Source organism: Talpa europaea (genome assembly GCF_964194135.1).
Source record: "Talpa europaea genome assembly, chromosome: 6".
NCBI classification, from domain to species: Eukaryota; Metazoa; Chordata; class Mammalia; order Eulipotyphla; family Talpidae; genus Talpa; species Talpa europaea.
In genome coordinates, this window is record NC_140072.1 from 79,646,089 (window position 1) to 79,668,427 (window position 22,339).

At 39.2% G+C, this 22,339-nt stretch overlaps 1 protein-coding gene across 1 annotated transcript; it reads left to right on the forward strand.

Annotated features, from left to right (window-relative positions):
• Positions 1-1,958: 1,958 nt before the first annotated feature.
• On the forward strand, positions 1,959-20,968 carry PHF11 (PHD finger protein 11; the record flags this gene model as incomplete). Its single annotated transcript, XM_084234871.1, has 7 exons — positions 1,959-2,105; positions 5,998-6,105; positions 12,083-12,220; positions 15,694-15,748; positions 16,765-16,896; positions 18,546-18,617; positions 20,838-20,968. Exons 1-7 carry the CDS (start codon positions 2,007-2,009, stop codon positions 20,966-20,968), a joined length of 735 nt encoding a protein of 244 aa, XP_084090997.1. The 5' UTR covers positions 1,959-2,006.
• Positions 20,969-22,339: the final 1,371 nt, after the last annotated feature.

Consider the following 22,339-nt stretch of genomic DNA (forward strand, 5'->3'; position numbering starts at 1 on the left):
TCACTGTATTCTAATGAAGTGGGACAGTATCAATGGGCATGAGCAGTGGGAGAGGTAAGTGGAAGACAGAAACCAACTTCATTAATGCTGGAATGACCTCTAATTGAACATTTCCCAAAGAGAACTTTCCCCACATACCCATACACTCCAAACCCACTCGACCAGAAGCCTTCCCTACCCCATTCATTTAATATGGTGGGGAGCTACCCACATGGCACAGCAGACCTCTCCTGACTCACCTGCTGCTCCCCTCAGCATTGTATTTCAGTCAATCCGGCTGTTTCGTTCTCCACTCTGTCTCTGGTGAATCCTCTTACCCTCCACACCTCTAGCCTGTACCTCAGTTCTTGTGTGTATAAGTATCCCATTCATTCACTTGCTCAGACCAAAAACTTAGTAGTGCCCTCAGTGCCTCTTTCCTTCTCACCTCCCATCTAATGCATTAGCCAGACTTGTCTTCAGAATATAACTTGAGCCTCATCACTACCATCCAAATCCACGCCACCATCATTTCCTGCCTGGACTGGCTGTCTCCTGGCTTCTACTCTTAGACTCTTCTACAAATAGGTCTGCATAGCACACAATACATTGATTTTCAAAGATACAGTGCAAAGAATAAATTAACAGTTTTTAATACTATGCAAATGTTGATAGGATATTTGAGATATGTTTGGTTGAATAGAACATATTGCTAAAACTAATTTCACCTCTTTTTGCCTTTTTTATGAGGTTCCTAGCAACATTTCAGCTTCACCTGTGGTTCACTTTTGTGGCTCCCTTTCTGTTTCTGTGCAGCAGTGCTGATCTCAAGCACCCAGTACAGTGACTCGCATACAAGAAATGCTTCTAAATCAGTTGTTGCCTGAAATGAATGAAAAGCAGCTATCCCATTTCGTGTCCTCTCAGGGGTTTGCTCTTAGTCTCTCCACTTTTTCTTGGTTGGTAAGGAGCAGGGAGACTAGTACTTGTTTGTATCCCCACTAGGTGGGACCCAAATCCAGGAAATAGAAATAAAGAAACTTCTGAATGTGAGGCAAATGTTAGCCTCACAGTGTGGTCTTCTGACTTTGTGAACTGCCAGCTCTAGCCAGAGAGGAGCACCAAGAGCTCTTACACTGTAGAACAAGGACTCAAGGAACTATTTAAGTGATAAACTAAACTAAATTTAAAACTTATACCATTAAATAGTAAAATAAGTCAGTTTCAAAGCTAATTTGAAGATGAAAAGGGTTTCTACTACAGTAAACAAAATGAATAAGCAGAGGAGCATTAGAAAGGGCAAAGAAATGTTAAATGTATGCTTGTGGCCAAATGAATAGCAAACTAAAAGGTCAGAGAAGGTTTCACTGACAGGCCTGGTAAGATGTTGATATTGGGAGCATCTGGCTCTTTTCTCCCTGCCTCATTTCTTCCTTTTTTCCTCTTGCTCTTCTTAGGTTTTATTCCAACATTTTTCTCTTTTAAGAAAAATTCTATTTCCTACCTTCATTTTAATGCTAGATTAAAGCACATTTAAATTGTAGATTGCTCATTTACTACTTTAATTTGCCCAAAATTTATATATCTAATTAAAGTATGACATAGTGATCTAAAATTTTTTACAGATAACCAGAGCGCTTTTTTTTTTAATACACCACTGTTTTCTTGTCAATTTCTAATAACAGTAGTAGTTATCATTGCTGAGAACTTATAATATAAAAGGTATTGTTCTGTGAGCTTAGTAGTTAAATTTCTTTTTGTGTTTCTTAAAGGTTTTCCTCATGTTTAGGCATATAGCTAAATTCATTCATTCATTTATTTTATAAGTCATTAAAAAATATAAAAGAAGTTGCTTATTTTACTTCAGTCCCAGTTTTTTTTTCTCCCTGAGAGTTTAGAATCTCATAAAAGCAAGTATCCTGCTGTGTACTTTAAGATTGGTGGAGGAATTACGGAGGCTAAGAAATTCCACTCTTCATTTCTCACCAGGGCTGTTACTTATAGGTCTTTTTCAGGTTGCAGAAAAGATGGAGAGAAGGACATGTGCACTCTGCCCCAAAGACCTCGAATACAGTGTCCTGTATTTTGCACAATCAGAGAATATAGCTGCTCATGAAAATTGTTTGGTAAGTTACCTGAAAATACATGAATTCTTTTAGGGAAGGACAGACCAATACACATAAATGCTACTTTGGATTCAACAAATGACAATTTGGCTATGGCTTGGGCTTTTAAGTAGGGAATACATTTTTCTAACTTTTTAAAAACTTTCAGTTTTTTAAACTTAAGTTATCACCTTATGAATCTTTTTAATTTTATTTATAACTGATCAAATGCACAAAGAATTATGATGAAACTTCTTTGAGGATATTTTGAGGAAATAGTTCCAATGTAACAGATACCCATAGATATTTCACACAGATTTATAAAATTATGATCTTTGCTTAAGCTTGATTTTTTTTAAAAGATTTTATTTATACATACAAGAACTGGGGTACAGGCCAGAGGTGCAGGGGGGAGGTGAGAGGATTCACCAGAGACAGAGTGGGGAACAGAACAGATGAATTGACTGAAATACACTGCTGAGGGGAGCAGCAGGCGAGTCTGGAGAGGTCTGCTGCACCATGTGGGTTAGCTCCCTGGCCTGCTGGGAGCTCCACGAGGGAGGCCCCAAGCTTGATTTTTTTTTTTTAAAGAAATAAAACAAATTTAGTTAAGGACTCTCTACTCTCTGTTCTGCATTCTCCATCTCTCCCCAGAGGTAATCACCATAACAAATTGGTGTTTCTTGTTATCTTGTGTTTTTAATTTTATGTTCCCATTACATATATCTAAGTATTTATAAACAAGGAAAGATTTTATATGCTCTTTGACTTTATAGACTTTATCAAATTCTATGGCTTATTGAGATTCATCTGTGTTGAGAAATGTAGCTCTAAATCTTTAATTTTAAATGTTATATGTAGTATTATATTTCATGACCATATCACTATTAACCTATTTTCCTGTGAATATGCATTTAGGCATTTCCAGTCTTTTTATATGACTAACCAGCTGTCATGAACATCTTTGTATAGGACTGCTAATTCACAGGAGAATTTCTCTAGTGTAGGGCACAAAGCTAACATAAAACATAGGTCTTCCTCTTCTATGAGTTGTCTTCATGGCTTACACTTTATCTTTGAGATGTTGGCTTTGCTTCTATGGATTTATATACAAATAGATTCTAATGCTTTGTTATGTACGTTGGCTTTTAATTTTATTTATGGTGTTTTCTGTCAGACAGAAAAGTGTGTATATAAATTCATCATGATATTCCTTTATAATTTGTGGAATTCCCCCTTCCCCAGGGATTCTTTTCTATATTAAAGTTTTATCTTTTTTCTCAAATTTTTAAAAATTTGCTTTTATTCATTTAGTTTCTTAATACAACTGAAATTTATTGGGGCTACTTTTTTATTCAAGTGCTTAACTACTTTTCCTGGCACTATTTACTTATCCTTTCCTCACTGATTTATAATGATAAAAATCATCATTATTATTCTTCATTGTTTGCTTGCTATCAATAAAGGTAATGTTCCCAGAGCTTAATTTATATTAAACTGCTAATCCTCACATCAGCCCTGGAAGTAGGTATTGTTATTATGCCCAAACTGAAACAACTGGGGCACAGGGAAATTAAGTCACTTGCCCAGGGTCACGTGATTGGTTGTAAGTGGCTAAGCCAGGATTCTTATCAAAGCCGTCTAGTTCTAGAAGCCCCATGCTTATCCATGCTTATCCAGTAACAACATACTGTATCATGGATATACAGATCTGTTTCTCGCTCTCTATTCTATTCCATTGGTCACTTTGTGTATCCCTGAGCTAGTACAACAGTATTAATTACTGTGATTATATGGTAAGCCTACGATATAGTTTTTGCTGTTTTTAATTTTAGAATCAACCTAGCAGGTTTTAATTCCTATTGGAATTTTCAGTTCCACTGGAATTGCATTGCATTTATGGTTGAGTTTGGGGGGAAATGGTATACAAGACTTTGTATCCATTAATAGGGTCTGTTTCTCCAATTATTCATGCCTATCTTTATGAATTTTAAAAATGTTCAATAATTTTTTTTCTATAGAAATCTCAAACTTTGGGTTAAGCTTCTTCCTGGGTTTATTTGCCTTGCTACTTTTTCCTAATACCCTTTTTAATATGAGGTATTATGAGGAATGTAATCTTTAATATTTACATATTGGTATATGCAAATACTATAGTTTTTTTTATTTATTCATCTTATCTAACATTCTTGCCAAACGCATAGTTCTAAAAGTCTTTAAGGTCATTTGGGTATTTTATTTGGCCCATCCTCATCTATTAATGAAGACTATTTTTTTTTAATTTTTGGAATTGTTAATTTTTTTTAAAGATATATTTATTTATGCATACAAGAACTGGGGTATAGGCCAGAAGTGGGGGAGGGAGGGCGGCAGTGAGAGGATTCACCAGGGATAGAACGGGGAGCTGAACAGGTGGATCTACTGAAATACACTGCTGAGGGGAGCAGCAGGTGAGACAGGAGAGGTCTGCTGTGCCATGTGGGTTAGCTCCCTGGCTGGGGATCGAACTACTGCTGCAGTGGCTGCCAATAGCTTCATAGCAATGAGACTTAACCCTTTGCACCACCAGGGAGGCCCCAGAATTCTTAATTTTTTTAATTTTATTGCACTTTTCTAAAACATTCTATTATAGTGGCGATTAGAAGCATTTAAAGGAAGCCTTGCCTTGTTTCTTATATGAATGTGATGCTTCTAAAGTATTAATATTTTTCAATACTTTCACTTTATTAAAATAAGGATGTTTTCTTTCACTTCTAGTTTTCTAAAAGTTAGAGTATTTTTTTTAAAGACTTACTTATTTTGGACCTCCCTGGTGGCGCAAGGGATTAAGCACAGTGGTTAACCCTGCAGCAGCCTCTGCAGCACAAGTTTGTTCCCCCGCTGGCCAGGGAGCTCCTCCATGGCGCGGCAGACCTCTCCTGACTCATCCACTGCTCCCTTCAGCAATGTTTTCAGTCAGTCTGCCTGTTCTGTTCCCCACTCTGTCTGTAGTGAATCCTCTCACCCCCCGCATCTCTGGCCTATACCCTAGATCTTGTATATATAAATAAATACATATTTTTTAAAAATCTTAAAAAAAAAACATTTATTTATTTATACAAGAACTGGGGAACAGGCCATAGATGGGGAGCAGAACAGGCAGACCAACTGAAAACACTGCAGAGAGGAGCAGCGGGCATGGGTATCTCCCTGGCCAGCCGGGAATCGAACCCACACTGCAGAGGCTGCAGACAGCTTCACAGCTGCGGACAGCTTCACAGCTTCACAGCACTGCACTCAACCCGCTGCACCACCAGAGAGGCCCAAGTTAGAGTATTGTTAACATCACAAAATTTTTTTTTTGTTTTTCATGGCGTTTGAAATTTGAGTATATACGTAATGTCAATCTTCAGTTCTAAAATAGGTTTAATTTTTTGGGTTTCAAGTAACACATAGATATTTGGGGCAACCTAAATATAAGGGCTTTTATAAGGTTGTAGGGTTATTTCATGGCTCTTGAAGGCAGGCATGCAGGCAGGGCTAAAAAGCAGGAGCTAGAAAGTGGTCAGGAACCCAGGATGTCCTTTCCAGATGCCTCATTTTTGTTTTTTTCTCTTTGCAGATTGTCCTGATCATTGGCTTATATCCTACTCCTTTCTCCCATGATAGGGAGTCCAGTTGTCCCGGCTGGAAGGCAGGGCCCCAACCAAACCAAGTTAGCAGTTCGGTGTCAGGGTTATGCATATAAACCATTTCTGGGGAACAGGGCCACTCGCAAAAGGAAAGCAAAGATGGCTTGTGATCTGTTCACAGACCCCATTAGGTAGTCACTGCCACTCTGGTATAGTTTTTGGTACCATTTTCTGACATTTCTGACATAGCTTTCAGTATAATTTTGTACACAATGTGGGTCTTGTTTTTTCCCTTTCTGCAGCTGTATTCTTCAGCACTTGTGGAATGTGAGGATCATGAGTCTCATAATGGTGATAGAAGTTTTGATGTGGAATCTGTAAAGAAAGAAATCTATAGAGGAAGGAAGTTGGTAAGTATAAACAATTTTATTACTCACACAAGATGAACAAACCCTCGGGGATACTTTCAAAAGAAAGTCTATTTAAATCATAAACGAAGGATAAACATGCATCTTAGAGAGCTGAAGGAAGTAGGTCCTATATTAGGAACTTAGATGTGATGAACATTTAATATTTTAAACTATAACACTCTTTATCAGAAAAATAGATAAGACTTAGAATGCTTTTGGCTGTAAGTAGATGGTACCCTAACTCAAATTGGTTTTAACAAAAGGATGCTTATTTTCTCACTTAGCTAAAATAAACTGGGTACAAGTTTGTTTGACTCAATAGTTCAATGATACCATCAAGAGTCCATCATTCATTCTGCCCTCCTGTATACAACATTAGCCTTGTGGCTACAACATTATCTTGTGGTTATAGGGTGGCTTCAGGCAGCAACTGAAGTGTCAGGTTTTCTGGTTCTTATCTAGGGGAAGAGAAAGTTCATCCCCAAGCATGGAGTAAGAGCCCCTCTGAAAGTTTAATTTTGCCACCTCTCTCTTCCCAAACCAATTGCTAGAGCTGACCATAACTTATTAAGATCTTTCTTTGGAGCTGGGGGTCAGCTTGCCTGAGGAAAGAAGAATGCTAAGACACAATTGCCTTACTGTGTGCAATTCAGTAACTTCCTCTATGAATAGCCCTTCACACTTAACATCCCATACAGCAAGTGTGAGCACGTAAAACTATTACCACCATTAAGGCTAATGATTTGGAAGAAATATTTATTTAGTCCTTACAAGGTGTCAGCATATGGGTGAGCAGTTTCTGCACGACCTGACATGCTTTTAGAGGGGCCAGCACAGGGTAGTCAGCAAGCAGCCACCTCACCACAGGTGGAACTCAGGTAGCCTTCCTAGTTGAGGAGAGAGGTAAAAATTAAGGTGAGGAAAGGGTAATTCCAGAGAAAGGGAACAGGATGTGGAAGAGTGTGGAAGACGAGAAAGACAATTGTAAGCACATGGTTCTTGATGGCATTTTCTTTTCTTAATAGAGGCATGTTTTATTTATTTATTTATTTGTTTGTTTGTTTGTTTTGTTTATACAAGCACTGGGTACAGTCAGAAGCACAGGAGGGTGAGAGAATTCACCAGAGCCAGAGCGGGGAGCAGAGCAGGCAGAAGGACCGAAGTATACTGCTGAGGGGAGCAGCGGGAGGCAGGAGAGGTCTGCGCGCCATGTGGGACCCTCCTCCGGTGGCTGGGGAGCAGCCGGGGATCGAACCTGCGCCGCACAGGCCGCGGGCAGCTTCGCAACCCAGCACTCAACTGCTGCGCCACTGGGGAGGCCCTTCTTATTTTTTTTTAAAGATTTATTTATTTATACACAAAAGAACTGAGGTAGAGTCAGAGGTGCGGGAGGGTGAGAGAATTTACCCGAGACAGAGCAAGGAGCAGAACAGGTAAATAGACCGAAGACACTGCTGAGGGGAACAGCGGGCGAGACAAGAGGTCTGCTGTGCCATGTTGGGTTTCTCCCTGGCCAGCTGGGAATCGAACCCGCGCTGCAGAGGCTATAGACAGCTTCACAGCACGGCACTCAATCCACTGCACCACCGGGGAGGCCCTTCGTGCCATTTTCTTTATTGAGAAAGTCCACATGGAATTCCACAGGATGTACCAGATTGCATGAAGCCTTTCCCTTATTAGAGCATGAGTTGACACTGTTTTGTTTTTTTTTTTTAAAGATTTATTTATTTATGCATACAAGAGCTGGGGTGTAAGCCAGAGGTGGGGAGGGGTTGAGAAGATTCACCAGAGAAAGTAGGGAGTGGAACTTGCAGACGCACTGAAATACACTGCTGAGGGGAGCAGTGAGTGAGACAGGAGAGGTCTGCTGCACCATGTGGGTTGCTCCCTGGCTGCTGGGGATCGAACTCATGCTGTAGTGGGTGACAATAGCTTGATAGCATTGTCTTTAACCCCTGTGCCACCAGGGAGGCCTGACACTGGTCTTTTTACTATAACAACTAATAATGCCATAAACATGCTTTGTCCATATATCCTTGAGTACTTGTTTGAGTGTTGTGTAGAGCACATTCCTAGAAGTGGAACAACTGAGTCAACCACAATTACCTTTAAAAATTTTACGACATGCTAACAAACTGTCCCTCAGGAAGGTTGTACCACTTTATACTTCTGTACATAGTAAAACCAGGAAAGAGCACTTCTTCCAGCCCTTGACCAAAAAATGAGTATCACAAATTAGTAAAATTTTTGCCAGTCTGACAGAAATTTTAACTAGCCTTTCTCTGGTCCCTGGAGAGCTTGAACATTTTTCTTATAGGCATCTCCCATTCTCCCAGCTCACCTGCCTCCAACAATTCATCAATAATCCTTTTGCGGTTTGTGGCCCCCACCTCGCAGCCATAGTCCAGCATTGCAGTCATTCTTTTGTAAACACTCTGAATTCCTGTCCCCACCACCCTCCAACTACTTCCTTATTTACATAGCAAAGACCCAACCCTGGTGAGTAGCATGGGCCCTTGAGCAACTGAACAACAGGAAAAACCCACAAATATGTCCACAAATATGTTCAGTGATCTTAGATTCATGACCACAGACTTCAAACTAACTCTTAACACTTCACCCTCCAGCCTCCACATTTTCTGTTTAATACCCTCACCTCCCTTTAAAATCTTCTCCCCACCCTAAGTTCACAATCCCAAATTGATGACAATTCCCAATTTTTTTCCAGCAATTTCAGTTTCACAGAAAAATGAAAGGTACTGAGATTTCCTGTGTGCCTTCTGACCCCCCATATGCACAGCCTCCCCTTTATCAGCATCCCCCACTGGAGTGTACATTTGATACAAATGATGAACCCACAATGACACATCATCATCACCCAAAGTCCATAGTTTAGGGTTCACTCTTGGCCTTGTCTTCTTCTTTGCCTGATTTTTACTGAGAAATGGAAGACATTAGATAGAAACTCCTATCCAAACCACCACTCACATCCTCTATCCCCAAACTCTTGGACGTCCCTACAGACATCCTTAGGGACCCTTCCTTAGGGACTCTTGCATTTCCCTTCAGCCCCTTTCTACAAGATATTTCCTTCAGCATATAAACACCATCAACTAATCATATCACCTTAAAAAAAAAAAAACACCTCCTTTATACACAAAAACAGTTCAATTACAAGGTCACTTCACTGTCCTGAGTTGACCTTTCAACAGTATTCATCACAATCATCCATGCCCTGCATCTTGAAGCACTTTCTTCTCTTGCCTTCCTGGACTCACTTTGCTAATGTATTACTTACTCTTCTGGCTCTTTCTTCCCAAGAATTGGGGCTGTTTTATATCCTCTGTTCAACCTTTAAAGTTTAGAGTGCCTGAGGTTCTATCCTGGTCTCCCTCCTCGATCTAAAGATTTGTCCTGTGTGATTTCATCCAGTTCCCATGACTTCAGTACCATCTTACACCAGGCACTCTGTATTTCCAGCTCCAACTACTAACCTGACATAGCTCCATGGATCTGTAATAGCATCTCATGGTTACACTGGCCAAAAAAGAATAGTTCCTGTGCCCTACACACACACATACACATTCACTCTCTCTCTCTCTCTCTCTCACGCACACTCCAACCAAACCAGTTCATTCCTCATTTCACAAAGAGCACCTTATTTGTCCATCATCACTTCCTCCTCAATCTCTCAGCCCAGCATGGGACCCCATGCCCATCACCCAGCATCCTTCACTCTGTCATCACTGCTCCTCCATGGTGAAGTCATTATCTTGCTCTCTAGGATGGTCACATCCTGAACACTGCTGATATTTGTCCTGTTCTCTCCCCGTTCCATCCCTAACCCAAGCCCATTCTCCATATAGCAGCCAAAACGTCTTAAAAATATGAATCCGTTTATGCTCCCCTTGCACAAGCTAAAACCCTTCTCCTTCTTACTCATAATTCTGACATGGCCCAGCCCTTTCTTACCCCTTAGACCTTACCTCAGTCTCTTCCCTGCCAGAAAGACTCTGCTCTGCTGCAACAAACATTTTAGCTTCTTCCCAAATGCCTTGGCTACTTTTTTTTCCTTTGCTCAACTTTTGAAGGTTGTCCTCTTGTGCAGATAAGTTTGCAAGTGAGAAGGCTCATTCCCTACGAGAATATGTAAGACTGCTGCCTAGAATGCCCTCCCCACCCCATCCCCCACTTCTTGGTAGAAATGCTTATTATTATTCAGACCTACACTTATATATCACCTCCTTAGGGACTTTTACTGACATCCAATGTGAAGTAGGGACCCAGAGACATTCTTACAAAGCACACATCACTGTTTCATTTGCTTGCCGATTATTGTCTTTCTCCACTGAAATGTTAACTTCATGGAGGCAGGTTACCTTATCAACTGTTTCCATTTATCCTAAAACACATCATAATTACTCAGTAATCTTTAAATGAATGAATTTATTAGCCAGTTCTATTTCTTCTGTGTCTTGCTAGTTCCAGTTTTTCCTGTAGATTATCAGTCTTAAGCCTTTATCAGATATGTTTTCTTTCATTTTTTAATTTTTTCGTATCTGCCACCATAAAAATGGCAGTTTAAATTCTTTATGTAATCAGATCTATCAATCCTCTGTGTGTGGGGGTGGTGGCACAGGGGGGACTTCAGGTTTCCTGTCTTGCTTCAGAAGTCTTCTTTACCTCAATACCATACGTTTTTCTTCTATATTTTATGACTTTTTTATTTTTATTTTTTAACATCATTAGAGCTTTCATCCATGTGGAATTTACTTGGGGATATATTGTGAGATAGGGATCTAACTTTACTCTTTCTACACTTACAGCCAAATGGCCTCTGATTTAAAATATTTCTTCATCATCTCAGCCATATTTGAATTTCTTTCATTACATATTTGCTTATACTGACTTTGAAGTATCATGTGAGCTACCTACTGTCTTACAAGATGGTTTCATTGTCCCTCCACTTCATTCAGCCAGCGCATTGTGCAAAGCAACCTTGGTGGTGGCTCAGGTTCCCCTAAACTAGTTGTTTATGTGGCTACATGCTGCCCTCCTAGCCAATCTCTAAACCACTTTCATATATAAAATATAGAATAATACAGGAAAGCAAGAGAGCAAATAAACCAAACTAAGAAAAACCTTCATTATTCAAGGTGTATTTTGGTTTGGGCCCTACTATATACGTTTCGTAGAGATTTTACCTACCTCACTTCCCACAGTCCTCAGCAGTGACTTTAAGAAAGGCCTGGTTATCCCCAAGAAGGAATCTGGATCTAAAAGAAGTGGCTGGCTGGATATCACACTGTTCTTAGTGGCACTGCCAGAACTGCCCTACCAGGAACGTTTGCTTCGAGCTAGACAGTTTTGCAACTGTGCTTTTAGAAATCTTTTTAATTTTTTTTTTAATAGAGGCATGTTTTATTTATTTACTTTTTTGTTTGTTTGTTTATACATGCACTGGGTACAGTCAGAAGCGCGGGAGGGTGAGAGAATTCACCAGAGCCAGAGCGGGGAGCAGAGCAGGCAGAAGGACCGAAGTACACTGCTGAGGGGAGCAGCAGGCAGCAGGAGAGGTCTGCGCACCATGTGGGACCCTCCTCCGGTGGCCGGAGCAGCCGGGGATCGAACCGGCGCCAGAGAGGCCGCGGGCAGCTTTGCAACCCAGCACTCAACTGCTGCGCCACCCGGGAGGCCCACTTTTAGAAATCTTTTAAAAAGAGATTTTTTTTTAACAGAAAGGAAGGCTTTTCTGCTTTTAATCCGATCATTACCAAACAGTCTGGTCAAGCATTGTAGTTAGCTGAGCTTTTGTTGAGATTTCAAAATGAGTGGACAAATGTTAAGCACTTAATATTTGTAGCTGAGGAAGTTAAGGCTGCTGACTTAAAAAAAAAAGTTAATGATATCTTTAACTCCAGGTTTTAACAGATTATGAAAAACAAGTGCTTATTCAGTAAAATCTATTTTTCTGTAGACATGCAGATTTTGTCGTCAAAAAGGAGCCACTGTGGGATGTGAAGTAAAATCCTGTTCTAAGAGTTACCATTTTTTCTGTGCCAAGAGTGACCACGCAGTGCTACAAACTGATGGATCTCGAGGAATTTATAAGTATGTAATAAAACAGTTTTAAAATCACGTTGAGGGTTGGAATAAGTAGATTAACACAAGTTGATTTTTAAAGTTAATATTATGCAGATTGTTTCTGGGTGAGAGTATGCCTTAAGGGACACCTGCTTGGGAACCTGACTTCACAACACCTTCTCTAAATATCATAGGGTGAAAATAGGTTGGTTTTAGTTTTGGTTTTAACCTTCCTTTCTTTGATGTTAGAAAGCATTGGTTTCCTTGTGGCATGAGTGATGTTCAGGGCGGCCTCAAGACCAAAAACCTTACTTGTTAGCCACAGGTAGTGGTTTTCCCATCTTGCCTCCCCATTGAATGTGTTTTCCCACCCATCACTATTACTTAATAAATTTTCTAAACATGATAAACTAGGTAGCGAACACAGTAATCAGTCATTAGGTCCTTGCAGAAACTTACCCTGTTTGTATTTAAATCTTACTTCATGTCTTTTGATAATTCTGTAATATTAATACAGGTAAGGCATATTTCAAGTCCAATAGAATTATATTTGTTTTATCCAGGAAGAAACTTTGATTTGTCTTCTGATGAAATATTTCAGTTCAGTTATATAATTACACAAATTAGTCACAAGAAATCAGCAAATTAGTTGTTAACTGAATTGAATCAGGTCATTTTCACTTAACTCCTTTTTTGTATGGAGATGAAGTGTAAAATATGAACTAGTATTGTTCAGAATATTGAGTCAGCACTTGCTCCTTCAGAGAGCATATTGACCTTTCCGAGGTCTGAGAGCACAAAAGACATATGGCAGAGGCTCCTTTCACTAGGTGTGGCTCATTGATTATTTATACAGGTCTGAACAACATATTCTTTAATAATTATTTCAGGTGAAACCATCATGAAAAATAGGTTGGTTCCTTTTAAAATCACAGGAGAGCCTCCCTGGTGGCACAAGGGGTTAAGCACAGCGCTATGAAGCTATTCACAGCCTCTGCAGCCCGGGTTCTATCCCCGGCCAGGGAGCAACCCACATGGTGCAGCAGACCTCTCCTGACTCACCCGCTGGTCCCCTCAGCAGTGTATTTCAGTCAGTCTGCCTGCCACGCTCTGTCTCTGGTGAATCCTCTCACCCCTCACACCTCTGGCCTGTACCCAGTTCTTGTATGCATAAATAAAAAAAAATTAAAAAAAAACAAAATCACAGGAAAGTAGGCACATTTGAAAAGTGTAAATAAAAATATTTGATTCTTTGAAATTGCATGTTTTCAGAGTGTTTTGCCAACAACATGCTCCAAAGGGAGGATTTCAAAATGGTAAGTCTCTCAAATTAGTATTTAGTGGGTTAAATGGGTTTAAAGAAACATGTAAGAAAGACATGAAACAGTCTGATGTACTAACTTCATTGAATTAACATACAAATTTTTGAGTTAAAATTGTACATATAATATTATGTTTCTTTGTGGGCTTGTAACATAATGAATGTTTCATTCTTTGTGAACTGAGCCAACTTGCAGTAGTCTTTGGTGTCTTCCATCCTCACTACAATCAGAGGATCCAGCCAAGATGTGATTGACTTCTGTGACTGCCTCTCTTCTAAAAGAATATCAGACTTTTCAGTTGAAAAAACTGAAAAAGTGCTGTACGTCCCCCTCAATTAAATTTTCCTAAGAATGCACTCTGAGCATTTCAGTTCTAATTAAGGAGTGTGGATACTGGCTACCTGGAGCTCTGGGAGGCATATCCATTCTGGAGTGATTCCTGTGCATTGCTCAGGGCAGTGTCAGCAGCACTAACGCTGGTGTGCTTACCGCGCCTTGATCTGTGTCAGGACAGCTGCATTCCATGATGGTAAATAGAACTCTCTAAACAGTATCATTAGCCTCATTCTTCAGTCATTATTACCCTTTTAACTTATCAAGAAACAATGCAGAAAATTACTAGCAATCAATATTTTTTGACAGGGAAAGATGACAATAATGGATTAGTTTTAAGTAGCAGGTTGTAACACTCATACATCCTGTCCCCACAGAAAACCATCGCTTCTTTTGAATTCTTCCAAAAGTTTGCTGTACTTACAAACATACCTACTACTATATTTTGCTTTTTCTCACTTAATATATCTCAGAGATCCTTCCATGTCAGCATAAGTAGATTTAACTTTTGTTAAAAGGCTGCATAAATATTCCATTGTGTATATTATTCAATTGCATAGCTATTCAACCACAATTGAACTAGTCTCTTCGGAGACTCTAGGTTAGTTTCCAGTTTTTTTCTATCGTATGTAATACTACAGTTACAACTCTCTCCACCTTTGTGCCTTTATGTGATTGTACTATTAGGAAAACTTCCTATAACTACATTGTTTATTATAAACAATGAACCTTTGGATAACTATTGGCTGTCTTCCAAAGAGGCAATACCTAGCAGTATACAATTACCCAAATCCTTGCAAACATTATATATTAAGCATTTTCATCTTTGTCAATCTGATAAATGAAAAATTCTTGATTTTGCATCTCTTTACTGATGAGTGAAATTAAGTATATTCTCCCTTTTTGTCAATTATATTTGCATGTCTATGGCCTAATCTATTTGTTTTTCTATTTAATGAAAGCTCTCCCAGGAGGGTTCCCCTTTTGCCCATTTTTCTACTCAATTCTCTTTTTCAATTTTTAATTAGCCTTTTATCATAAGTATTATGAACACTTAATCTTAAGTTTGTCATAAATCTTTTGATTTTGATAAATTTGGCCATAGAAGTTTTATATTTTATATGGTTAAGTGTGAATCTTTTCCTTTCTGGTTTCTATATTATATTTTCAGATAATATTTCAGTAGTGAAAAGAAAAAGAATGAAGAAATGTCTCTCAACAGACATTTGTGTACAGGTAATTTTACTTAATTTTATTATAACTTTAAATTTCTTTATACATAGTCTTTATTTTATCCATTCTGAATTTCAGGTGACATGATAGAACCATAGTGAGATGATATTAAGTAGAAGTTGGAAGTGTCTTGAATACTTAAGTACAACCTTCAGGGGCTGACAGTCCCACAGTCCTTACAACATATCTTCTGGCACTAAATTGGTGGGAGGAACTGCATCTACAGTGTGCTTATGTTCTTAAAATGGACAGAGTGCAGTATTTCACAGCTGCATGATCTACTTGACCTAATTTGTAATTCTTATTATTTTCTAGATTACTTTTATATATGAAGCATATGAAAATGTTTTGGGGATTTGAAAGTTTTTTTATATATCAGCTTATATGAACTAAATTACTATGAGCCAACAACCTTCACTTCTTACTGTTTTTATGAGATGCTTATCATATTTCTTGATGTTTTGTAATACAGAACACAAATACATTTGATGTTTACATCTACAGATGAATAGGAGGCATATCATTGAATTATACGCATGAAAGATTGGTTTTCATTTAATGCAATATCAAATGCCAATAATAAAGCCAGTGTAATCGATTATTTTTCTTCTTCTAGATACCTGCAGAAATGACAGTTAATAGATTTTTAAAACAATTGAGGAAAATGGATGGTACACACACAGGTTTGCTATAAGTTTTATCTCTAACATATATGACCTACTGAAATGCTGACCAATGTATTTCAAAGTTGTATCCCACTTTATTTATTTATTTTTTTAAAGATTTATTTATTTATACAAGAACTGGGGTACAGGCCAGAGGTGTGGGAGGGTGAAAGGATTCACCAGAGACAGAGCAGGGAGCAGAACAGGCAGATGAACCAAAGACACTGCTGAGGGGAGCAGCAGGAGCAGCAGGAGAGGTCTGACGCACCATGTGGGAATCTCCCCAGCCGGCCGAGAAATGAACCAGCACTGCAGAGGCTGTGGACAGCCTCACAGCACTGCGCTCAACCCACTGCGCCACGAGGGAGGCCCCTACTTTATTTTTTTAAACTTACCGTAACTTATTATAGGAATAGATATTTTTATCATAACTATTGACTCTATCATAACCGTAGCAGATCAAAATAACTTAAATTGGGATGGCCCATTACTCTTTTTTTTTTTTTTTTTTTAAAGATTTATTTATTTATACAAGCACTGGGTACAGTCAGAAGCGCAGGAGGGTGAGAGAATTCACCAGAGGCAGAGCGGGGAGCAGAGCAGGCAGAGGAACCAAAGTACACTGCCGAGGGGAGCAGCGGGCGGCAGGGGAGGTCTGCGCGCCATGTGGGACCCTCCTCCGGTGGCGCGGAGAAACAGGGGATCGAACTGGCGTTGCAGAGGCTGCGGGCAGCTTTGCAACACAGCGCTCAACCGCTGCGCCACTGGGGAGGCCCAAGGCCTATCACTCTTGATTCATATAATTCTAAGCAAATATGTTTTTATTTTCACTTCTCACCACATTGTTTCAGCTAGAAAAAAATGAGGTGATGAAATTACAATTCATAGTTATAGGTAGAATACAGGTGCTGTGTGTATATCTAACTCTGCTCATCTATGTTAGTCAGGCTCCTAAGAGATAAGGTGACTGAGGATAACTGCACAAAGACAAACCATTTCCTCTCAAATGTTTTTATTCTTAGATGCAGTTATGAAAGTTTCTTTTCTTAAGAAATGTAAAGAAGCAGGACTTCTTAATGACTTATTTGAAGCAATATTAGACAAACTTCATTCAATTCATGAAAGACTCATGGATGAGACAGCTTCAGAATCAGGTATGGATATAGCAGCATTTCTAGTTGAGACTTCTCACAGACCTACATGTAAAACCACACAACCCCCCCCCCCAAAAAAAAAGTACACATTTTCTTTCTGTGCTGTTCTCTTTTCCTTCTTTATCCCATTCTTGAATAAAATTCCTAGCTCCAGATCTCTTGTGCTTTATAAATAAAATGGATGTAGGTAATTCCCAAGCTCATTAACTTTGATGTACTTGGTGCCTTGAAAGTTATGATGTATTGTCCACAGCGTTAAGCTGAGAGTGATCCCCAAGAAAATGGGCCCATTCAGAACCAGCTTCAATCATACATCTGCACCCTCCCAGACCCTAGTTGTAGCTAAGACCTTAGAGAATGGTGTTTATCATTTTATAGTTTTGATTTCACTCAAATTCTATTCCTCAACAAGCCAAATGGCTTTTTTTGTAAAGTAGAAAAGAAGTAATTTTAATCTTTTGATTGATGTATGGTAAAATTTGACCTTTCACAGAGAGTGTTTGAGAAACAAGTTCCATTCATACAGGCAAATATAGAACCACTTAGCCTTCTTAAAACCTATAATTATGAAGTTAAAAACCTGACTATAAATACAGCTATAGTAAAATGTTTGTTAGTATATATTTTATACAACAATGTAACATGATTATCAATGTAATATTATAGCATTATGTAGATCTGCATCATTAAAAATTGACATCTGTAAATATATTAAGTTCACCACTAGAAGTCCAACTCTGGTTTTCATCATACAATTGAGTCCATTTACCCAGTTTCCCCACCCAGTTTCCCCTTTCCCCTTCCCTTCGGGTAACTACTAATTTGGTCTTAAGTCTAAAAGTTTGTTTTATTTCATTCCTTCTTTTGTCTGGTTTCCCTATATACCACATGAGTAAAATCATACAATGTTTGTCTTCATCACCCTTTTCACAAAGCTTAATACTGTCCATCTGTGTTTTTGCAAGTGGCAGCATTTCATTTTTTATAGCTAAATAATATTTCATTGTGCATATATACCAATCTTTATCCATTTATGTGGCTGGGCACTTAGGTTCTTTTCAGTTCTTGGCTATTGTATATAATTTGCAATAAACATGGAGGTGCATATAGCTCTTGGAATTAGTGTTTTTGTATTTTTTGGGTTATCCAGCAGTGGGATAACCAGATTGCATGGAATTTCTGGTTTTAGTTTTCTGAGGAGTCTCATATTACTTTCCACAATGGTTGCACCAATTTATAATCCCAAAAACAACGTTCAAGGGTTTAAAATGGATCATTTTATAGGATAAAACCCCAAAAGTGAAATTAAGAAAAAAACATTTCCAAAAGCACATTCTTTACCTTCTTTTATTTTACTCTTTTCTCTAGACCAAATACCTTTCAACTTGAGCATGCCTCTCAAAATCACCTGGAGGTCTTCTTAAAATGCAGATAGCTGGGTCTCACCCCTGGAACTCTGATTCAGAAGATGTGCTAAGAATTCGCATTTCTCACAAGTTTCCAGGTGGTGCTGCTGGCACTGCAGTCTCACACTAATGTTCTACAAGGGATGACTGCTGTTATTCCTTCCTTTGGGTTATTTGTGTCTTGGGGTGTTTCTGCCTATATAATTTATTTAAATTACAACTGAATGCTTTCTCTCCCTCCAGACTATGAAGAAATTGGGACTTCACTTTTTGACTGTACATTGTTTGAAGACACATTTTTTGATTTTCAAGCAGGTATATGAGTTAAAACTGAGTGGCAAAGTTTATAAATATTTATCATACATATTGAAATACTACTCCTTGGGTGGTTAAAAATCATTTTAGAAGAATGTTCATTGTTTTAGTACATGAAACACCATTGAAAAAACAATGTGACTCCTAACATACACACACAAAAAAAAATAGGCATGCAGAAAAGCTGCACCCAATCAATGCAAACAGCAGTTACCTGGAGGAGGCTGGATTATAGTGATGTCTTTTGTCTTTAGTGCTGTATGTATTTCCCACATTTTCTACACACAGATAATCCTTCTGTAATTAGAGAAAACATTTGAAAAAAGTAGAAACAAAACTGAAAAATTGAAGAGTATCTGGACACCATGTTCAGGAATTAGCAGGGTGCTAACTAGCCTCTAAGCAACCTCTGTTTTCAGGCACAAGGCTGTGGGGAACCGTGAGGCTGCAGGCCTTCTATGTGGTATGTTATACACAAATTTCAATTCTCCCAACATCAATCTTCAAATCTAATGGGGTAGTGTGTGACTGATTCTAAAGTTCATCAGGGGGGAAAAATGAGCAATAAAGAAGAAATTTTTAGAAAACACCCAGTGAGGGCACAGATTCAACATTTCTACAACCTGCTCACCATTGTTTAAAACACCTCCAAAACAGGCTAAATTCCCACCTGCTGTGAGTGTCATCTAACCTCTCTATCAAGGCCGCCACACACAGCAGAGCGGCTGGGCTTTGTACATCCGAGTGTACAGATTCACTCAGAATTTGGTGTAGATGGGCTCCCTGAAGTCACACACACTGCGCCCTCCATTCTTTTCCAGGACATGTCTGTCCAGCAAATGTATTAGGACAATAGGTTTCTCCTGTGAAGAAAATAGTCCATATCTCTGTCTCCATACACACAAGCCTTTCTCATTTTTTTAAAAAAAAATTTATTTATTTATTTATACAAGCACTGGGTACAGTCAGAAGCGCACAAGGGTGAGAGAATTCACCAGAGCCAGAGCAGGGAACAGAACAGACAGACTGACGAAGTACACTGCTGAGGGGAGCAGCGGGCGGCAGGAGAGGTCTGCGCGCCATGTGGGACCCTCACCCTGTGGCCAGGGATCAAACCAGCGCTGCAGAGGCTGCGGGCAGCTTCACAGCGCGGTGCTCAACCGCTGCGCCACCAGGGGAGGCCCCCTTTCGCATTTTTTCATTTGTAACCAGAAGGAGAAAGTTATTTTAACTTACCAAAACTAGTGAATCTTTTAACAGTCGCTTGAGAATGTCTACATCCTGCTGAGGACAGCATCCATATTTTTTTTTTTAAAGGAGCCTTTAAAATCTTACTCTGAAAAGCTTTATTTTGTAGACTTCCATCTATGTTTATTTACATACAAATGCTTCCTGTGTGTAACATGTCACTTCCTGGGTGCATTAGTTGGGAGTCCAGGCACTACAGTGTAGTAGCTGGTGGTGGGGCGCACCCAGAGGTGGCGCTCTTTGGAATTACATGAGACCTAAATCAAATGGCTTCACTTTTGACATCCCAACTGATAAAGACTTTCTTGCTTAATTTAGCCTTTGTAATGCTGCAGAAAGTTAACCACAGGTATACAGGTATTCTATAAAAAGATTATATATATATATATATGTTTCAGTATTCTTTAATTTTGATGTTTTAAAAAAATGACATTGCCATTGTACTTTTGTTGTTTACAAACCTAATTAAAGTAACCTTCTTTCAAAGTTTCCATAATAAAACCTTTCTATTTCTAAATAAAACCAAAAGCATTTATGTCACATTAAGAATTTAATGCATTTTTATGAGAGGTTTGCCCTTATCCTTGATATTCTAACCACATGTGCTCTCCAGTTATCACAGCTCTCTCAATAAATGAATATAGCATGAAGGTTATACAGTCACTGTTTTTGAGTTTTTAAAAATAGACAAAAGGGACTTAGAAAAAGCTACAAATGTATAGGGAATCTTAAAGATTTACTGATCAGCCTTATGTGTGATAATACGAGAATTCTATTCTGCATTAGAAGAAGCAGCAAAGGCATTAAAAAAAGTTACTAAAAAAGAAAAAAAGGAACCAGTTACTGCTCACAAAACTCTATTATTTGGGGCACAACATTGTTACTATGCACTTGCAGGAGGAAAGGGCTAGAACTATAGTTATTTATAAAAGTACTGAATAATCTAAAATATCTCATTTTTCCTTATTGTAGCAATAGAGAATGAAATTCATCAATCTGAAGAAAGGCGGCAGCAGCTGAAAGAAGAGATTGAGCTACTTCAGGACTTAAAACAAACCTTGTGTTCTGTTCAAAGAAACAGAGATACTGCAGTAACTTCTTAATCATCTTACAAATTTCCAAAGCCAGGAAATCAGACACAGTTGCAAGCTGGTAGGGAGGACACACACTCCAACCAGTGAAAGCCACATGTCTTTAAGACTAGGTTTCTCTTGCATTAGTCTGCAAACTTCATTTCTCACCATCTCTACCTATTCTTACTGGGTTACATTTTATGCCAGTTTGGGTGTTTACTGCCTCCCTTCTATCATCTGAGGTCTACTTCTCCTCTCCACTGTTTGTTGAATTATACTTGAGTAAGTTGGATCATGCCTTCCATCTCTCCCACTCTTTGCACTAAAAATCCTTTGGTAGCTCCAAGCTGGTGCATAGTCTCTCACTCCAGAGATCTAAATTGATTCCAGTAATAGGCCAGGTGCTTCCCCCTGCAAACCCACCCAGGGAGTGAGCATGTCCTGTTGTGAAGTCCTAACTGCTGCGCCCACGGGTCTCACCTCCCAGCTCTCCCACTTACTACATCTGGGAGTACTTTTCCTCCATAGCCATACTCGGTGTAACCAAGGCCAGGGACTCACTATTTTGTATTTCACTTACTGCATTCCCAGCTCTAGCATGCACTGCCACTGTTGATTAGCTGCATAATAAAGACATAAACTGCTCTTATTTTTTGAGACTAGTTCCAGCTTATAATGCCTCTTAGAGATAAGTTTGAAACTTACTTTACTTGAATCAAATTTACCTAAATTTACCTCTCTTCTTGTCATAAAGTTTGCTTTTTAAATTTCTTTTCAGATATTCACCACATAGTTATACATCATCTTCAAAATAAACATTTTTTAACTGTAAAAGTATATGGCCTGGGGCCTCCCAGGTGGCGCAGCGGTTGAGCGCTGGGTTGCGAAGCTGCCCGCGGCTGCAGCGCCAGTTCGATCCCCGGCTGCTCCCCGGCCACCGGACGAGGGTCCCACATGGCGCGCAGACCTCTCCTGCCGCCCGCTGCTCCCCTCAGCAGTGTACTTCGGTCCATCTGCCTGCTCTGCTCCCTGCTCTGGCTCTGGTGAATTCTCTCACCCTCCCGTGCTTCTGACTGTACCCAGTGCATGTATAAACAAAACAAACAAACAAAATAAATAAATAAATGAAAAACATGCCTCTATTAAAAAAAAAAAAAAGTATATGGCCTTTTATTTTTTAACTTATTTATATATATTTTACATCATTTTTGTTCATTTTTAAACAATGTTTGCACCCCATAGAATGTTTGCTCCCCATAGAATTTCCTCCACCAATCCACCCGTGCACCATCACCACAGTCCCCTGTGCGCCTCCCTCCCTCCCTCCAATCCCTCTCCCTCCTCCTCCCCTGCAGGATTCTCTGGTTTATAATTGTCTGCTTGTTTTTGTTTTGTTGTGTT